The sequence below is a fragment of the Crocodylus siamensis genome, chromosome 1 (genome assembly GCF_052110815.1).
Source record: "Crocodylus siamensis isolate JL-2025a chromosome 1, ASM5211081v1, whole genome shotgun sequence".
Taxonomy (NCBI): domain Eukaryota; kingdom Metazoa; phylum Chordata; order Crocodylia; family Crocodylidae; genus Crocodylus; species Crocodylus siamensis.
The window spans coordinates 172,959,753-172,977,252 of record NC_143395.1 but is presented as its reverse complement, the minus strand read 5'-3'; the positions used below and the strand labels follow the sequence as shown (position 1 = coordinate 172,977,252).

The window sequence follows — 17,500 nt, the reverse complement described above, 5'->3', positions numbered from 1 at the left end:
AGATGCATTACCTCTCAGCTCATCAAGTGGTTCAGCAATTTCCGTGAGTTTTACTACATTCAGATGGAGAAGTATGCAAGGCAAGCCATCAATGATGGGGTCACAAGTACTGAAGAGCTGTCTATAACCAGAGACTGTGAGCTATACAGGGCTCTGAACATGCACTACAATAAAGCAAATGATTTTGAGGTAGGCACGAATCTTTATTTACTTTTTTACATATAATTTAGCTGATTGATTTTCTTATAAGTACTATATATTTTTTCCTCATATTGTGGTAAAGGGTACCATTCCACATCTAAAAATAAAGCCAGTGAGTCTCTTTGGTTCCATTAGTTCAGTCCACCAGTCTAGCCAGAACTTGCCAAAAGAGTAAGCTTTCATTTAATTTCTGAAAAGCTTCTAAGCTTCAACTTTTTGAAGTTTCCTTTAGGGGGACTGTAATGAAAGAAGTGATCATCACATCCTACTTTAAAAGCCTCATAACAATGTGACCAAATTATGAAAACGTCACTTTCTCTGTCATTTTCTCTGATTTAGAGAACTGAAATGCATTTGTGTTGTTAAACATCCATATAGAATGATTGTTAGAAGTAAATGGTCTCTGTTTTCTGTTGTAATGGGTTTGTGGCTTTGATTAAGATTTTTGTTTACAGTCCAACTTGGTAGCTCAGCAGACTATTATTATCATTAACATGCTGACCCTCTGCAATACCACTGTAGTGTATTTCTCAGTGATGCCGATGGTGTTTTACATTGTTCAGGTAGTCAGATATAATGATGTGTTCGGAAGGGCTATAAGAAAGGATATTCTGGGAATTCCTTTCCTTGGTGAAGTAGAATGGCAACACACTTGCTTTCTCTCTCTCTTTTCCTTTTTGCCTGGACCTTTCGCTTTGTGCAGTGCAACCCAACAACACTGTGGGCCCAATTTAATATTCGAAGAGGTGTTTCTTGGGATCTATAGTTGGCCGAAACTCTATCTTGGTCATTTTTCTTGCTGTCTATTGCCATAATATAAGCACTAAGTTTTGCAAGTAATACAAAGAGGTCTCTAACCAAAGTCTTTCTCAAGCCTTTTTCCATCCATTGTGTGTGTGGGAGCTGGGGAGGGAAGTGGAAGGAAAGAGATTACACATGAAAGGCTGAAGAAGGGAACATACCTTGGAAGATTTAGCAAAGGTTATATATGAAATACGCATCTGGTTATTTTATTTGTATTCTAGTAGCATTTAGAAGCCTCTGCTATCTGATGTCATGCTTATAACAAAAACAGTATTTGCCCCTCAAAATTTACAATCAAATAACAAAAATCATAGGAAGGGAAAGCACATGGGAGCAGTGAGATGAAGTGTCACTAAGTTTCTTCTGATAATATTTATACAATTTCTCAAACTTTTATTATCATGCTGGAGAACACAGCAAGTTGTATTGTTTTACAGTAGCTTAGTTTCAACTTTCTGAAATTCTCAAGTTTTGGCACAAAGTTAATGTAAATGAGTTGCTTTAATGGATACAAACAACTTTTTTGAGAAATGTAGAGCAAAATAAATAGTTTTAGGTAGTTTTGAATATGTATATCATCAATGTAACATCATCCATTTTTGATGTTGCAGACTTCTAGTGATTAAAATCTCTTGTTTTAAAGTCTAGATCTCAGGAAAGGGACTTCATAATTAAGCAGGAGATGACTTGAGAGGCTTTTCATATGTTCCTTTCCCCAAACATAGAAGGAAAACCTGTTATGCATGATATGCAGCTTGTTTTTCACAACCTTTCTTCCTGGTGTATCTCCAACAGATGGAAAGATAGTAGTATATAGCCTACTACATCCTGATTTCTTTACTTAAGGTCTTGTTTGTCACACTGAAGACCAAGCCATAAGCAGATAATTAAACTATAAGGTACAGTTTTTAGTGTAGTCATATAACCTTACCTGATAAGTGTCCACCCTCTCCTTATTATCTGGAAAGCAAAAATGACAAGTACTGTAATGTTGAAATTGGATCCAAAGGGATTTAGCAAACTGAGCGTTTGCCATATTTAGCATCATCAAAGTTCCTTTCTCTCATACTTCAGTGATGCTTTGCTGATCTTCCAATGTGATTAAGGGATGATACGCTGTTTCGCTTAAATCACCTATACTGCTTTACCTAAACCCTGCTCCTTTATCTGCCAGTGAGTGAAATTCATGCACATACTTCAATAACCTTAAATTGACTATTAGGAAGGAGTGATAAAGCTAAAATGTAAATTTGGTCCATTGCAGGCTGTGCCACAGATTTGCTCAGGAAACTCTGATACTACATTCCTTTCATAGTGTGGTGGAACTGATACCTTTTAGCAAAGTCAAGTAAGATGCTTAACAAGCTCCAGGTCCTATCATTTAAGCTTTGCCATTGTAGCCTTGTGGCTCAGAGCCAGAGACAAATACACCTCCAGCAGAATATGACTTTTTGGTACATGATTTTGTTTCTGTATTTCTGTTTTGTCCTGTAAGGGCAGTTGAAACAGAATCTGCATTAAGTATAGCTGTGTAAAAAAATTCAGCTGTAGCGAAAAGTAGTAAAATGATTTCTTCAGTAAAGGTGGGGAAATTCATATTTGTTTTACTTACGACTGCTTTGCTGCTTTCTTCCGCTCTTTTCCCTGCAAATGAAAAGCATTTTATCCTTCTTCTTTAAAACACAGTGTCCATGTCACAGGTTCTCTCCTAGAAGAACAGAAAGAGATAACAGCTTGCTGGGCAACTATATATCTTATACATGGTATTGCTGTAGCATTTGAGTAGTAGGTGTAATAACTAAAATACATATACAGTGATCTGTAGTAAATTCCCTAGCATATTTAAAAACAAAATCACATACATCTCCTTCATATTTAGTACCTCTAAGTTCACCAAAGCTCAGTGTTACAAACACAGCAGGGCATTTTCAGGTGAGGGAGGTTACAAAAGCATTAATTTAAAAAAATACAAGTATGGTTTGATTTAAAATAGGCCAAAGAAGTTGGCCACTCTGTGGTTCACACTCCTGTTTCTTTCATATTCATTTGTATAATTTTTTTAATTATCATTATTCCCACGAATGGAGGATATTATAGCCTCCCTAGGGCTCTGCATTCTCATTCCCTTTGGGAGCTATGAGACTCTTTCCCAAGTCTGAAATCTCAGTAGATTCACTCTTTGTTTTAGATATTCTGGTTTCTACTCTTCTACCTACTTATCTCTTCAACGCTCCTGTGCTTTTTCAACAGACAAACAAGAAAGCAAGTTATTGCATTAACTGTTTTTGCCTGTTGTTTCACAGAAATTCACCCAGCTTCACAGGCTGAGCTATCCTGATTGACCACAATGGTGAAGCATTTGCTAAACTTTATTATTTTCACAGAAGCACTATATGAAATCTGAAAGGAACACAGTTTAAGAGGTTTATATTATGTTACATGGAAAAAGTTGTGTAGGTGGGGAAAACCCTAATTAAGACCAGAATCATGGGGAAGTCTTAGCCATTGCTTACCATAAGACACTGCAAGTTAATCCCACTGAACTTAATGGGAATGTGTAAAAAAATCCAAATAACATAACATAAAAGTATGCATTACCTGAACAATTCGGAGAGAAGTCAGTAGCCATTTTTTTTTCAAAAGTGACTAGTGATTTTTGGGTGCCTCCATTTCTGAGTGCCTACCTGGATGCACATTAAATGGGTTGTGTCTTCAGAAAGTGCTGACTGTCCATACTGACAATAAAGGCTTTTTAAAATGTCTCCCACAGAAGACCTCAAAATTAAGACAACCTCATTTTGACTTTGAAAATGGTGGCAACTCATATTCTTATTTTAGGAGTTTGTATTCTTCACTAGCTGCTCAAGATGACTTTTCTTGAACTGACAAATGCTGTGCATCAAAAAAAAATAAAACACCTAGTTCCTGATTTTTTTTTAAATTTATACTAAGACCACTTCACAGTTCTCTTGCAGTATATAGGGGCTGTATAGTAGGATTTACATCTGCTTTAAAGCCTCTTAACCCAACTAGCACAGCAGGAGTATAGGGTGCTCTGAAGATAAATCAGGTCCTTAATTCACAAACTTCTGGCTTGCACTTTTGCATGTTTCGTCTATGCAAAATTCTCCCTAGGAACAGCCTGTACATTTCTAATGAGTTTAAAGAAGCAAGTGACAGACTTTACCTGTTGTTTTACCTCTTACTTCCATTCTGTTTTAAACCTCCTTTCAATTCCTGTACTCTTTCTAGCACAGCATGATTTTTTTCAAAATGTTCTTAAACAAAAATTCAGAGGACTTATTTCTGCAGCAAAGCAATATAAAACTTATTAGGCAATTTGAGAACAGCACGCAAAGTCAGAAACACAGTATCATCCATCCTTTTAAAGAAAAATCGGAGTGTGTACTGAGGAGGTTTTCCCCCTCCAGTTTTCTTAGAGGTACTAGCCTCCTGAAGTATTTCACTGATGCTCTTTGACTTTTTGTTAAAACCATCAAAAAAAAGCCAACAAGCCTCAAGATTCTTTATTTAATACATGATTATACTTTTCTTACGAATTTCACAAGAGATTAAATTAACTCATAAATGAAGTTACAAAACTCATGGTGCCTACACAATGTACAAGCACTGCATATAGTCTTTAGTTGCTGTTCATTAATCAGTATCTTGTTTAGTTGAAATGCAGACTACAGATTGAAGGTGGTAGAGAGAAAATCACAGGTAGAAAACTCACAACTACACTTCATTTTTATATTTATCTCCCTTGGATTCAAGGTGTTCATCACTATAATGAACTTGGCACATTGATTTATGATCTATTTTTTTAATGTCATTACATTTTTAGTTCCCTTTGCCTTTTTGTCATTGGGTTACATTTAAGCACAGCAAGATCAACTTTAAACCTCCTTACTCAACAGCTTTATTAGTTATAATGTACCGTGACCTTTCTCAACATTCTTAAAGAAAAAGATACAGTGTAATGTCACTTTACTTTGCTTATTGTTCTTTGTTGAGGTGAACAAAGCATTTTCTACAGTGGCTATAGCACATAATTATACAGCTTTCAATAGCGGTGTCTTGGCACATATCAAAGTTCAGAAGAGCCTTTAGAAAAAAAAAGATGTTTTGTGGCAGCCTAGGGAGGGTCTCATCTTTCCTTCAGAAAATAGTTCAAGGCTCTTCTGTCAAGCTTCCCTACTTAGAGCTTTTTCTCCTCCTGCTTCATAAAGTTTAAAGGGGATTCAGTGGAGTTCTATGATCTATTTCCTTTGAAAGATTGTTCCTTTGCACAGAGAAGTCCTTTGACTTCAAGAGTTCACAGATTCATGTCTTTAGGTATCATATGTCTGACCTTATCAGTTACTCTATTTAATGTAGGAGAAAAAGTCTCAACTCTTTGTGTTTGTCTGTTTTGCCTCTGTGAAATGATTTGGTGAAAAGACCATCCTTTTTAACACACCACTGAGAGGCCGTTTCTGACTGTAACCTACCCTGTGGCTCTTCTAAAAAAAATTGTCCTTGTGTTTTGTGTATGGATGATTTCACAGTGAGAATAGAATTATACAAGGACAGACACACATAAAAAAAATCTTTTGCTCTTTTTTCCCTAAATGATCTATTGGCTATTTTGGTGGCTGCTACTCTGGTTCCCCAACAGGCACAACCATTTAACAAACACAGAGATAGCGGCTGGAGTGCTGGGCCAGCAGTAGGTTTTCCCTTGCTTCGACCTACCCCAAAGGCCTTCATAATTAATTGTCCTTCAGAGATGAGGAAAGTTCAGAGACAGTGTGTGTAGTGATGTCTATTGTCTGACATTCAGTTCTCCTTCCCTCAGCTCTTTTTCTTCATTCCACAAAGGGTTATCAATAGGAGCAGAGAGCAAGCTCTCTTCTAACAGCTGCTGGTGGTGGTTGTCGCTTTCTGTGGAACATATCTTTGTATTCAGCCATGTATGGATTAAATGGCTGAAAAAGTTCTAACAGCCTTTTCAGACTGGCATGTTTATTTCATCTAAATTGCACAGGGCTGCTTAGCTAATTTAAAATGTAGTTTTAACTTGAATGAAAGATTTTAAAATTATTTTTAATTGCAGCAAACTGGTGAAATTTCAGGAAGCAAATGAGAAATTTGCTCCTTCTGTCAGCTTTGATCAACCCCCCCAAAACACAAGCATTGATTTCTGAGAGGAGAGAAGGGGACTAAATGGAATGCACATTAAAGTGTATTGGTGTAAGGCTTTAGCAGAAACAAACACTGGGCCCATTTAAAACACTACCACAATGCCTATAACGTTGAAGTGCAAAGAAACTGGAGTTTACTAAACAGATTATTAATACTGTTGCGCCTTCTGTGATTAATTTAGAATCCTCTGTGGCATAATTATTAAACTTCATATACAAGAGAGCAAAATTATATATACACGAGTCCTTGTTTTCCCTGATGATAAACTAAACAAAGATATGGTACAGTTAGCAGATAAGTAAAAATGATAGTTAAATTAAGGCTGTCTGTTAACAATCATTATGTTACTGTTCCAATTAATAGGGTGAAGCCAAAAGACACAAATACAATCATTCTTCTGCTGAACAATTTAGCTAGCAAATAAGGATGATATACATTTTTTTAGCTTAAAAAAATACCCACACCCCTGTACCAATGTTCTGCATAAAGACCTGACTATACAAAGCAAAGGAATGACCTAATAAAAATATTCTGAAGCTCTATGGCACTTCCTCCATGTTCAGGAGACATGCTGAACAACCAAGATCAATTATTGTACTGATTAAGTTATTAGGCAAGTCATTTTGCAACAGGTTTCCTGTATTTAAGAAGAAATTGCATATAAAGTCGGCACAGCTCATATAGTAATGCAAAAAAGGTCATAAAAAATTAAAGTTATTCTTATGAATCTTTCATTAGAAGCAATGAAAAGGGACACTGATAAAGCCAAGTGCTTTGTTCTTCTCAGCTACTCTTCCAGGGCCTGATCCTGCAATCAGCTATACACTTGAGGAGCTTTACTCACAGGAGAAGCTGCATTGAATACTTGAGTATTCTACTGTCCCGAGTAGTTGAGTGTGAGATTGGGCCCGTGGGTTGCTTATCAGTGTTGCTTCCCTTTAACAAACAGATGTTCCATTTAAAAATTGACAAAAGTCCGGTTAAAAAAACTCACAAAGCCAGACAGCTGTACTAAGACAAACACCTACCTTACACAGAAAGAGCTGTTGTGAGGTGATTTAAGGCTAGTCCAAGCTTTTCAGATTACTCCCCACTGCGAATAACGTGTTAAGTACCAAGTTGCCCCAAGCCTCATTTTATTACAGATTGATAAAGAGTAGCCATGCCTTTTAACATGTAAAATATTTTGCTTTTTCCCCTCCCTAGTTCATGGAGAATGGTAAACCAAAAAAATCCTTGTTGGAGCTTTTCATTTCACTTTGGGAGAATTCTTAGATAGTTCTAGCTGAAGGAGTTTTAATATTATTTACTGATACTTTTCCTTTTTTGTTTTCAGTCCCTCCCACCCCCTTCCCAACACACATACAAAACAAAACAAAACTTGGCAAACTCTTCAGACTCCTAATGCCATTTCCTTTTGCATTCAATAAGGGGTAGGGGGAATTGAAACATCAACTGGAGGTTGAGAAAAGCACCAATTTATAGCGTGTTTGTCTTGCACAATTCAAGATTTCTTTTGCTAGCTGCACACATTATACCCCACATCTCCATACTCTCTTGGGTGGTGGCAGTAGTGAGGAATGGCTATTTCTTCCCGTGTGTGTACTATAGGCCTCTAAAGACTCTTATTTATTCTCTCCCATGTCACCTTGTGTACAGTCTGGTCTGTGACACTGATGGTGATTATGTCATTATTTTGCTCTGGGGGCTTTGGCACATCTGCAGAGCTGATGCACATCTTCTTTGTTACGCTGGCATACGTCCCATATCGCAAATGCTTCATTAGCCTTACTGCCTGCCTCCTTGCCAGACAAGAATGCCCAAATCCAAGCTTCTTTTTGCTCTGTTCTTTTGTGTCTATGATGAGCCTTTATTCATCTTCCTGGTTCTTCCGTGCTTTCTGTTTTTCTATGTAAAACTGATTTCCAGATGTCCTTATTTCTCCCAAATCATCCTAGATACGCAGCAAAAAACAAGGTGAGGCTTAACCCTTTTTCATCAAATCTTGTCTTTCACAACCTTGCTTTTTTTCATCTATCCCTGCAAATAGAGAGCTACTTAGACTAGGCAGTTACAAGGACCAGGATTTTCAAAAACTTGCATTTTGATAAAAAGAAATCTATGGATTAATTGCTTTATAGGTCTAGATTTACTCTTCCCACTACTTTTTTGATACTGCATATTGCTTGATTTTATTCAGAACTTTCTGAAAGCAGAATTGAATTGTAAACAGGAAAAAAATCCTTTCAATCACTGTGTAACTGCATGAGGATTCTTGAATATATAGTGTGTTCCTACCACATTATAATATTAAAGCACTTGGAGTAGTCTACATTTTGTGTTTACAGAAACTGAGCAAAACATTTTATTTCCTAAAATGTATATGAAGTGTATATAAAAACATCCTAGCAAAAGGGCTAGTGATATTTCTAATTCAGGGCAGTGCGGGGAAATGGGGGTCAGGGGAGGAGGGTAGTTACTCAGTTATAAATACTTATTCAGGGGAGGAAGGGTAACTGAATCTTATAAAACTGAAATTTGGAGCCAGATCCTTAGCTGATGCAAGCTGGCTCCCATGTCAGTGATTTTTACCAGATGAAGAGCTGAACATGTCTTGTATAAGCCCAGAGTGGTTTGACTGGGTATTTTTTAAAATTAAGATTTGTAAAATACTTTGGCAATCTTGAATTAAATATAGGCCTGGATTTGGAGTCTCTTAACTGTTGTTTGGTGATGTGTTTTATAATCCCTCACACACAAAAAATAAAATAATAACATTCCTGATGCAATATTTTAACTGAGATGCATAAAGTTATAATTTCATAAACTTCTTGGATTGTAAGAACTTATGTGACTGACATCACCCTTCCCACTCTACCATGCAAGGCTTTGAATGATTTTCCCCAAGTTGATCATATTTCAAGGTGTTGTCCCCATCTTTTGAATGGCGTAGTGGTATATTTGAAAAATAACAACTAATCACATGCAGAAATTAACTGCCATAATGTTTCAAAATTATGAGAGTTTACAACACTGCTGTAAACTCTGTTAACAGAACTCTGACACATTTGTTGTCTTCCCCTGTCCTGTTAACAAGTAGATGCCACATACATAATTGGGGTCGCAAAGTGATAGCATTGTAGGTTTATCTATACTTCACTGTTGTGTGATCATAGGTTGAAATTATGAAGGGAATTTATTTCAAATATAAATGGGCACAATGATGTCTATTTATCAGGTCACCGCAGCTCTCTAGGTCCAGTATTATTAGGCCAGGGGGAAACTGCTGGGCAAAACTGTTTGTAAAGCATGGGTGACTGGTACCTCCTGATACTGGGGAGGGGGGCACCAGCGGCTGATCGCCGCTGATGGCAACCCGGAAGTGCCACCGGCATTTCTCTCAGGGGATGCACGTGTACCCGCGGGCAGCCCCTACACGTCACCGATGTTGTAAAGGATATCCATGAATATCCCAGGCAGTTGGCCACTATATGATATAACAGTCTTATAAAGCATGTAGTCAAGAAGCCATATCACACTGATACAATAAACACTGTCACATTAACCGGAAGGATTACGAAAAGCAATACCAAGACTACTTAGCAAGTAGAGTCTTTAGTTGGAGTGCCAGATCTCCCGAGATACCGATGCGGACCCTGTAACTAGCGAGTACTTGAGGACCTGTCAAACATTTAATAATAGAAAGAACAATATATGTTTTTCTTCCCAGGCTGTATGAGAAGAATTCTATCAATGGGTGTGAGAGAGGCAGAGGAACAGTGGAAAGAGCTTACTGAGGGAAAACAACATTAAAGAGATGATTCTTCAGTTCTGAAGCCCATGGTTATTCTTATCTGTTGTAGCAGTAAGTTTCATAACCTGGGCCTAGCTCATTTAAAAAAGCTTCACTTCCTGCACTCCCCCTATGGGTTGACAGAGATGTCATGAGAAAGTATGGTCTCTCAGGTAGGTAGGAGGTGATATTCACTGATGGAGGTGCATATCCAAGGTGTGATCTGGAAGTGTTTTCCATATTTAATAACCAGTATAGAGAGTAGAGGTCCAGGGTGGCATGCTCAAGGTGATGTTTATTAGTAAGCGAACAGACCTCTGCATTGACTAGGGCTTTCAGAAGAAAGATGGCATAAACATATGAATAATTTTAAAGCAGTAGGCCTTAACTGTATTAACTTTAATATCAGATATCCCTTCCTTTTAATATCAAAAGGGCTTTCTGATAGTAATGCCTTTAACTACCAGGCATTAGTTGACAGGTGGGAGGTCAAATGGTTCTGGCTACTCAAATTTCCTGTTCAGCCCTTACCATTCCTTCTACCATCTCCCACAAGGGGGAATGCAGAGATAGATGAGAGGGGCTCAGTCTTTCAAGACTTAAGCCCACCTGTCACTTCACAGTCTGACTGAGCTCAACCATCTTTTCTGAGTCTGGTGCTAGGATTTATCTGGGAGGCTGGACTCTTGAAACTTCTTATGTATGCTAGATACCAGACACAAGTTGCAATGTTTTTACTCTCTCCTCTTTATTTATTAATTTTCAAATGTCCTCATTTAGCTTTTGTGTTGGAAGGAAGCACACTGCCAGTTTTGCTTGCAGGGAAAAAATTACTTCTGGAGGCCCTGGAAACCCAGGTTTTGTAATCACACCGCCTCCAGGGCAGTGTGAGTAGGGCAGCTCGCACAGCTACAATGGATGCTGTGTGTCTTAGAATGCTTAAACATGCAGGGAAAATAATAGTTACATATGGGAGACTGCTTGGAATAAGTCAGTTTTTTTATCTCCTTCCCTTTTCCCAGTTGATTACTTGGTGGGATGGGGAGACAGAGATCTGCTTCACTGTCCCAGCCCAGACAGAGGGATAACACAACATTCATTTTAGGAAGGAAGAGAGGAGAGTGGGGGAAGAAGGGCCTTCATGCCAGACCGGACTCCAGCAAGTGGTCATTCTCCTGCCAGTCTGATTAAACACCATCTCCTCCAACTCCTTCCCATACACTGCGATGGGCAGGGGCATTTCTACCAGTTGGAGCTTTTCCAGTCCTAGATTTTAATTCCTCGATAGACCAAATAAGAGAGGTGACAGACATTTATTTTCTCCTGGCCACTGGAAGCAATATCTATAATAAGGTTTTGTGTGTTGTGTGTGGGTAGGTATAAGACTTTTTCACTACTTGGTTACTTCACCTAATGGGTTAAAGTTCCATTCACAGGACCAAGTTTTGGTCCGTGCAAAGAAAGCAGAGTAACCTCCTTGCAAACAGGTGCACATATTGTACATGCTGCAAAAACACTTTCATGGTGTGCTCATATTCTAATGACCAGCTCTCATCATTCACAGTTCCCTTGTGCCTGGAAGTAATTTATGTAGGGGCTTGCTATTGGTGAAAGAGGTGCATGTTCAGCAGTAGCCATGCTATGCTTCCTGACCTTTCTGTCCCAACACTGAGATGTGCTCTCTCACTCCTAGAATCAACAGCTCTGCAGTTCTTCTAAGGGAGCTGGAATTGGGTGGTCAGCCTTTGATTTGGACTTCTAGGCTGTGGTTACCTGTGTGCAGTATGTATATAAGGTAGCCTGCAGTTAAGAGGCAGGCATCTACTCCCATTTCATGTGTGTATGTATGTATGTGTGTACACACACACACACACACACACACACACACATGCACATATATATGAAATGATTAAACTACAAAATATCTTAAACTATAGGAATCCATTAGTGATTTTTGCCATATAGTAACTGTGCCATTGACAATGCAGTGAATCTGGGGATATTAGAGTTTTCCTTATAAATTCCTGCTCCTCATGCAGTTCTAACCCAGTAATAGGACAAAAAAAATCTCCTGAACAAAACTTGATTGTCATCTGAAAATTAAATGATTTTTAAGGGGAAGCTAAATTTCAAGCTATAAGATTTCACTGTGAACTAAAATCCCTTTTGTACAATTATAGTTCTGTTGTGATGATAACAACATTGGTGGTACAAAACAATGGTGCAGTTGCATTTTAGTGGTAAATAAAGTAGACCTATGTGTCATGAGTTTTCCATGTGGGATTGGTGTAAGGGGCTCACAATATTTGGGTCCCAGATCTCAGAAGAGTCCTAGTTAGAAAAAAACATGTAGAATCAATGCTCTGTCCATCCATCCACTGATCCAAGACGCATGAATTGTACCTATCATTTTAATATCTGTGCACTGTGCATACTGTATCCCTCTATGGAGCTTGTAAAGTTCTTTGGAATCCTTCTATGTGAAAAAGTTTCATTTAAATGTAAGTGATTAAATCTAATGTAATGGGCAGTATCCATTTTCACTGCACCACCACTTTTGCTTCCCTGATGTTATCACCCCCTCTGTCAATTCCTTTCCCTAAGATAGCAAGGCTGTTCTTTCCCCTTCTTCTTAGCTATGATGGGAGAGAAAAGATTAATAGCACTGCGGCACAGGGTGAGTGCCCCAGCACCTTTACCAGAAGAGAGAGGCTTGGTCTTTGCTTTGGTCAAGAACCTTTTAATTATGTTTAAAAAAATATTTTAGGTGCATATACTAAGGGTTTGTTTGGCATTTCGTTTGTAGTTTGCAGAAGGGAGGGTGATATAAATATATTCAGCAGAAGTAAAAAAACCCAAAAAACAAAACCTCAAGTGTTTCCGTAATTTTTCTTTTTCAAACCCTTGCAACCTTGGCAGAAGCAAGGCTAGCACTCCTCACCTCTTGGTAACAGCAGCTGGTGCACTAATCACTAGCATTAGCACCACATTGCTAATTCTGCCCCTCCAGCTCAGCTGAAGTGCTAGAGCCCTTGTGATGCCAACGTGAGGATCACCATGGTGGGGTGGCTGACCACACTGAAATCACTGTGATGCTACCTTGAATAATTATTCCATGAGGAGAAGGATGAATTAGGTGCCTCTTTGGAAAAGTCCTGGGTGACCAGTGTTTTTCTTTTTACTACTAGCACTGACTATTAGGGAGTCCTCAGCACTAGCATTATGGGAGCACTGTGGTTCCAGTCCATCCCTTTTCTTTTTGGACACTAATAAGTCAATGCATTTCCAAACTGTAGGGATGTACTGCAGGGATGTACAGTAATATTTATGTCAAAAGTGCTGCAGGAGCCGATTTGAGAGAGACAAAGGGACTGAACTCAGTGGTGTTGTATGATACCCTTTTCCTTCTCCCCTGAAGTTTCTGAGGTTAGCATGTGCATATCAGGGTGCAAAGCTGCACCCTGCTCTATGAAAAGGCGATGGCTGGGAAAAGTTGTATGTTCTGAAATATCCAGTAGTTTAAATATTTTTCATTTGTATTTTTTAAATAAAAGCATCCTTTCCAACTCTCTCCCTCTCCTCATAAGTGATAATGGAAGAGGCATTAGCCTTTCCATTGTCCATGCCAGCCTATTTTTTTCCTAAGAGATGTCCAGAATGTTCAACCAATTGTGTGATCTAATTAGCTAAAATTGTTAATTTCCTTTACCTTATAAAGCACCTAACACAGAAACTGTTAAATAATGTTAAGTGTCAGACTTAAACTGAGAACATTGGGCCATATGCTGCCCTGGCTTTCGCGCCAAAAAGTATAGCAACTTACTCCAAAACCTGCCTCCAAATTCTGTGCATAAGCCAAAGCCTCCTGCTTGGTATGCTGCCACACCAACTCGCAGCACAAAGACGGTCCCACGCAGCAGTTCACCATGCTCCAGAAAAAAATGGGGTTGAGGGATGTTCGGATGAAATGTAGGAGGAGTCAGGGCAAAAACAAAGCACTGCACATGCTACCCTGGCAAACGAAGGGAACTGACTGCAAGGTTGTACTGCTGCAAGCAGCATTAATTTACAAGTGACACAAATCTATACTTCACAGCTGTGAATTATGCAAGACTGACCGGCTCCTGTCCCTGAAGCTGAAGGGGGCATACTCTGTCACTGCTGATTTAGAAAGGTGGGATCAGTCACCTCCATACCACCACTCAACAGTTCCCGCTAAAGGTTTCCTCTGCAAGTCCAGCTATGCACATGGACAGAGCTTGTGTTGTGTGACAGAGCAATGAAGTTACAAATGCTGCAGTAAGGCGAACCTCTGTTCTCATTCAGTAACTTCTGCAAAAGGCCAGGTATTCTGGTTCACAGTTATTAGTACTGGCCTATACAGGGATACACAAAAAAGACCGCCCCATCTCAGAGAGCTTGCAGCTTTAGTATAGTGTGAAAGACAACGGGGAGGCAAACCAGGTGAGTGAAGAAAGGGCATTGTATAAGCAGCACACTTATGTTTATCTGGTATAACAAGTACAAATATCAGCATCAGCATCCCAGGGAGATCTGGAGGATGAATAGTCAGGCACCAGGCACTGTTTGCAAATGGAGGTGCTTTTGCAGGTTTCTTCTACAAACATAAGGGCTCTAAAGACTCTAGTAGTCTGTGGCTGCTCACTGCAAACTCTGAAGTGTGTAGTCTTGTATGATGTGTAGTGCTGGGGGGTGAGGCGGTGGGATAGGTAGCACTGTGTAAGAGTTTGCTTTCCATCCCTAAGTGGCATACCATTTCCCCAGGGATACACACTAAGAATGCCACTTACCCTATGACCTCTTTTGTTCAGGTTCCCTTCCTCTGCAAGAGGAAGCTTGAGGAGCCCGGCAGAATGGCCTGCATGGAGTCTTCCAAGTACTTTTCTCCCTCTCTGTGTTTTCATCCAAGGCAGGAAGGCAGTGTTGTAGCACTACATCACACCCTTTACTCACTGCTGCTGTCTATTTAAGTCAGATCCTCACCCTTACTTCACTGTAGAGACTTTTGTGTGTGCCTCATTTTTATTGTTTCCTCAGAGGGGCAATTTCCACTGAATCATCTTCTGTTGCTACTACACCTATGCTTGTAGAGATTGATATGTGGACACTTAAAAAGCTGTTTAACTTGGAACTATGAATACTCAGAGTGCTCCCCTGGCATCAGCTTACTCTTCATCCTGGAGAGGTTCTCTACCATTTGCCATAATAGATACTGTTTACACCTTATCTTTAGGTTAAGAGGCTCCCTGTGGAGTCCCTCACCACTGCCATTGTATAGATCATCCAGCTAAAAGAGTTATCCAGCCTTCCCAGCACTGCATTCAAACCTGTTTACCTCCCATTAACATGACCTTGTGCTCTGCAACGTGAGCAGCCTTCACCAGCTGAAGACCTCTGATCCCAAGTCCACTAGAGATTTTGGCTTTTCTGTTTGGCAAGACGACTTGTTGTCCATCAGGTCGACATGAATAAAGATTTTTTAAATCCATAAAGTCCTCCAATTGCAAAGAAAAAAAGTGCTGTCTGGATAATTCAACCTCTCCTGGCAGACTGACATCTTAAGCTGTCAGTGTTGCGCTTACTTGTTTCTGCTTGCAATGAGAATGTTGGGGTTTTTTTAAAATCACCAAGAATTTACTTTATATAAAATTTGAAAGTAAAATCAATCCTGAACCAATCTTATCATTTTTAAAGTATGTTTATCCAGCTTTGTAGTAGGAACAAGCAGACTGTTTGAAGGCCACATAGTTTTCAAACCTTGGTTGCAACACATTACCCCATTTTGAAACCGTCTTTATCTAGCCGAGAAAACTAAAATCTGTTTGACAAAGTAGCTCTCCAGCCAGTTTATCTTGCAATATGGCGTTAGCTCACAGAGCCTATTGATTTCCTTAAATTAATGTTTACAGAATGCTGCTGAATTTCACTCAACAGGACATTGTTCTTTTGAAGCTTTGTAAAATATGATACAGTGTGCTATTGCCATTTGTTCTTTTGCTAAGACTGATGAAACATTTATTTTTTTAAAGTGTAGCCTTGAACTATAGCTGTTTCCTACAAGTGTGTTTACTCTTGGAACATTAGTAATACAACACACTATCAGGCTCCAGCACAACACTTTGGCCAGACCAGAGGCAAAATCTGTAGGTACAGTATGGCTAGTCTAATCATAGAAATGGAGCTGAAGTTTAACACAGATTAGCCATAGTATGAGGAAAGGTTTCAAGCATAGCCCAGCTGTCCCTGTCTGAAGAATCTTCAGATTCGTATGTGGTACAGCCAAGCAGTTGTCTGACACTGGTACAATATTAGAACTGTTGTATTGGTCGGGGGACTTCTAAACACAGGAACAAGATCTGAAAGGTTAAGTCTCCAATCTTTTTCCTTTGAGGTAAAACACCTTAAGGCTTCCTCCAGTTTAGCTGAAAGACTTCCTACCTTTAGTATCTGCAGAAGATTTTAAAAATCGGATCCCAGGAGCACATTAATCTACTCTAACTGTAGGTGAGGTTTCAGCAGTTTATAAAATAGAGATCCATATTAACTGTCACTGAAATGTTAGTGAAACTTCAGTCATGAATGATCTCCTGTTGATTTTACTAACAGTTTCTTACACCTAACTAGAATTGTTGCTGTTGATCCAACTGGGTGTGTGCGTATGGGCAGCAGAGCCCGATTCTGCCAACCTCCTACAGGCTGAAAAGTGCTTTATCCCATTAAAATCCATGTGAATAGCCAGGGAGTAAAGTGTTACTTGCCCTGAATAAGAACAGTGGAAGGTGCTTCAGAAAATATGACTATATTCCTTCTCCCCCCACGTACAAGACAGGTATCTGCATATCCCCTTCAGCTGGTGCAAGTTGTCAATGGAAGTCAAGGGTGCTTAACCCAAGGAGGATCTCTCCCCTCCTTGTTCTTGGTCCTGATGGGGGAGGAGAAGAGCTGACTCCATGTTTATTACAGAGAGTGTCTGTGGTAAAGAAAAGAAGTAGCATTACCGTGTTGCCTGTACAAAAGCTGTACTAATCCTTGTTTAACAATGCGTTTGGAAGCAGGTAACTTTTCTTTCCAATATGGAAAGTCAGCGTACATGAGAGACAAACCACACTATAACTCATGGAAGGGGAAAGGGAGAATTTAGTATCTTGCTTCTTGCCTTTTTATCTAGTAATTGCCATGTGGTGTTACTAAAGCATCTAAACTTATCCGTTTAAGTCCACCCTGTCTGCAGTACAAGTCCCCAGCTTGTGCCACTGCTGTCAGGAGATATGTCTCTCCTTGATCAATATTTACTTAACAAACAGCAGGGATAGGAGAGTTTGTTTAGAGGAATCATGTGCGCACAAGGGTGAATGAATGCTCGGTAAAGTACTTCACCTGTTTGTCTTCTTTCCTAGGGTATCCTTTCTGCTTCTAGCCTCATGCTCTGTTTTGTTCCAAGTGCCCCTGTGAACATGCAAAAGCTACAGTCTGCTAGAGAACAATTCAGCAATA

The 17,500-nt window shown here is 39.3% G+C and overlaps 1 protein-coding gene across 1 annotated transcript in view; it reads left to right on the top strand.

The window, feature by feature from the left end:
• The window catches only part of PROX1 (prospero homeobox 1), a 50,977-nt gene that overhangs the window by 22,850 nt on the left and 10,627 nt on the right, over positions 1–17,500 (top strand). Inside the window, exon 4 of the mRNA XM_090049053.1 lies at positions 1–189. This exon is cut by the window's left edge and continues 6 nt beyond it. Within this exon, the coding sequence (XP_089905179.1) occupies positions 1–189 (189 nt within the window). The remainder of the gene's footprint in view (positions 190–17,500) is intronic.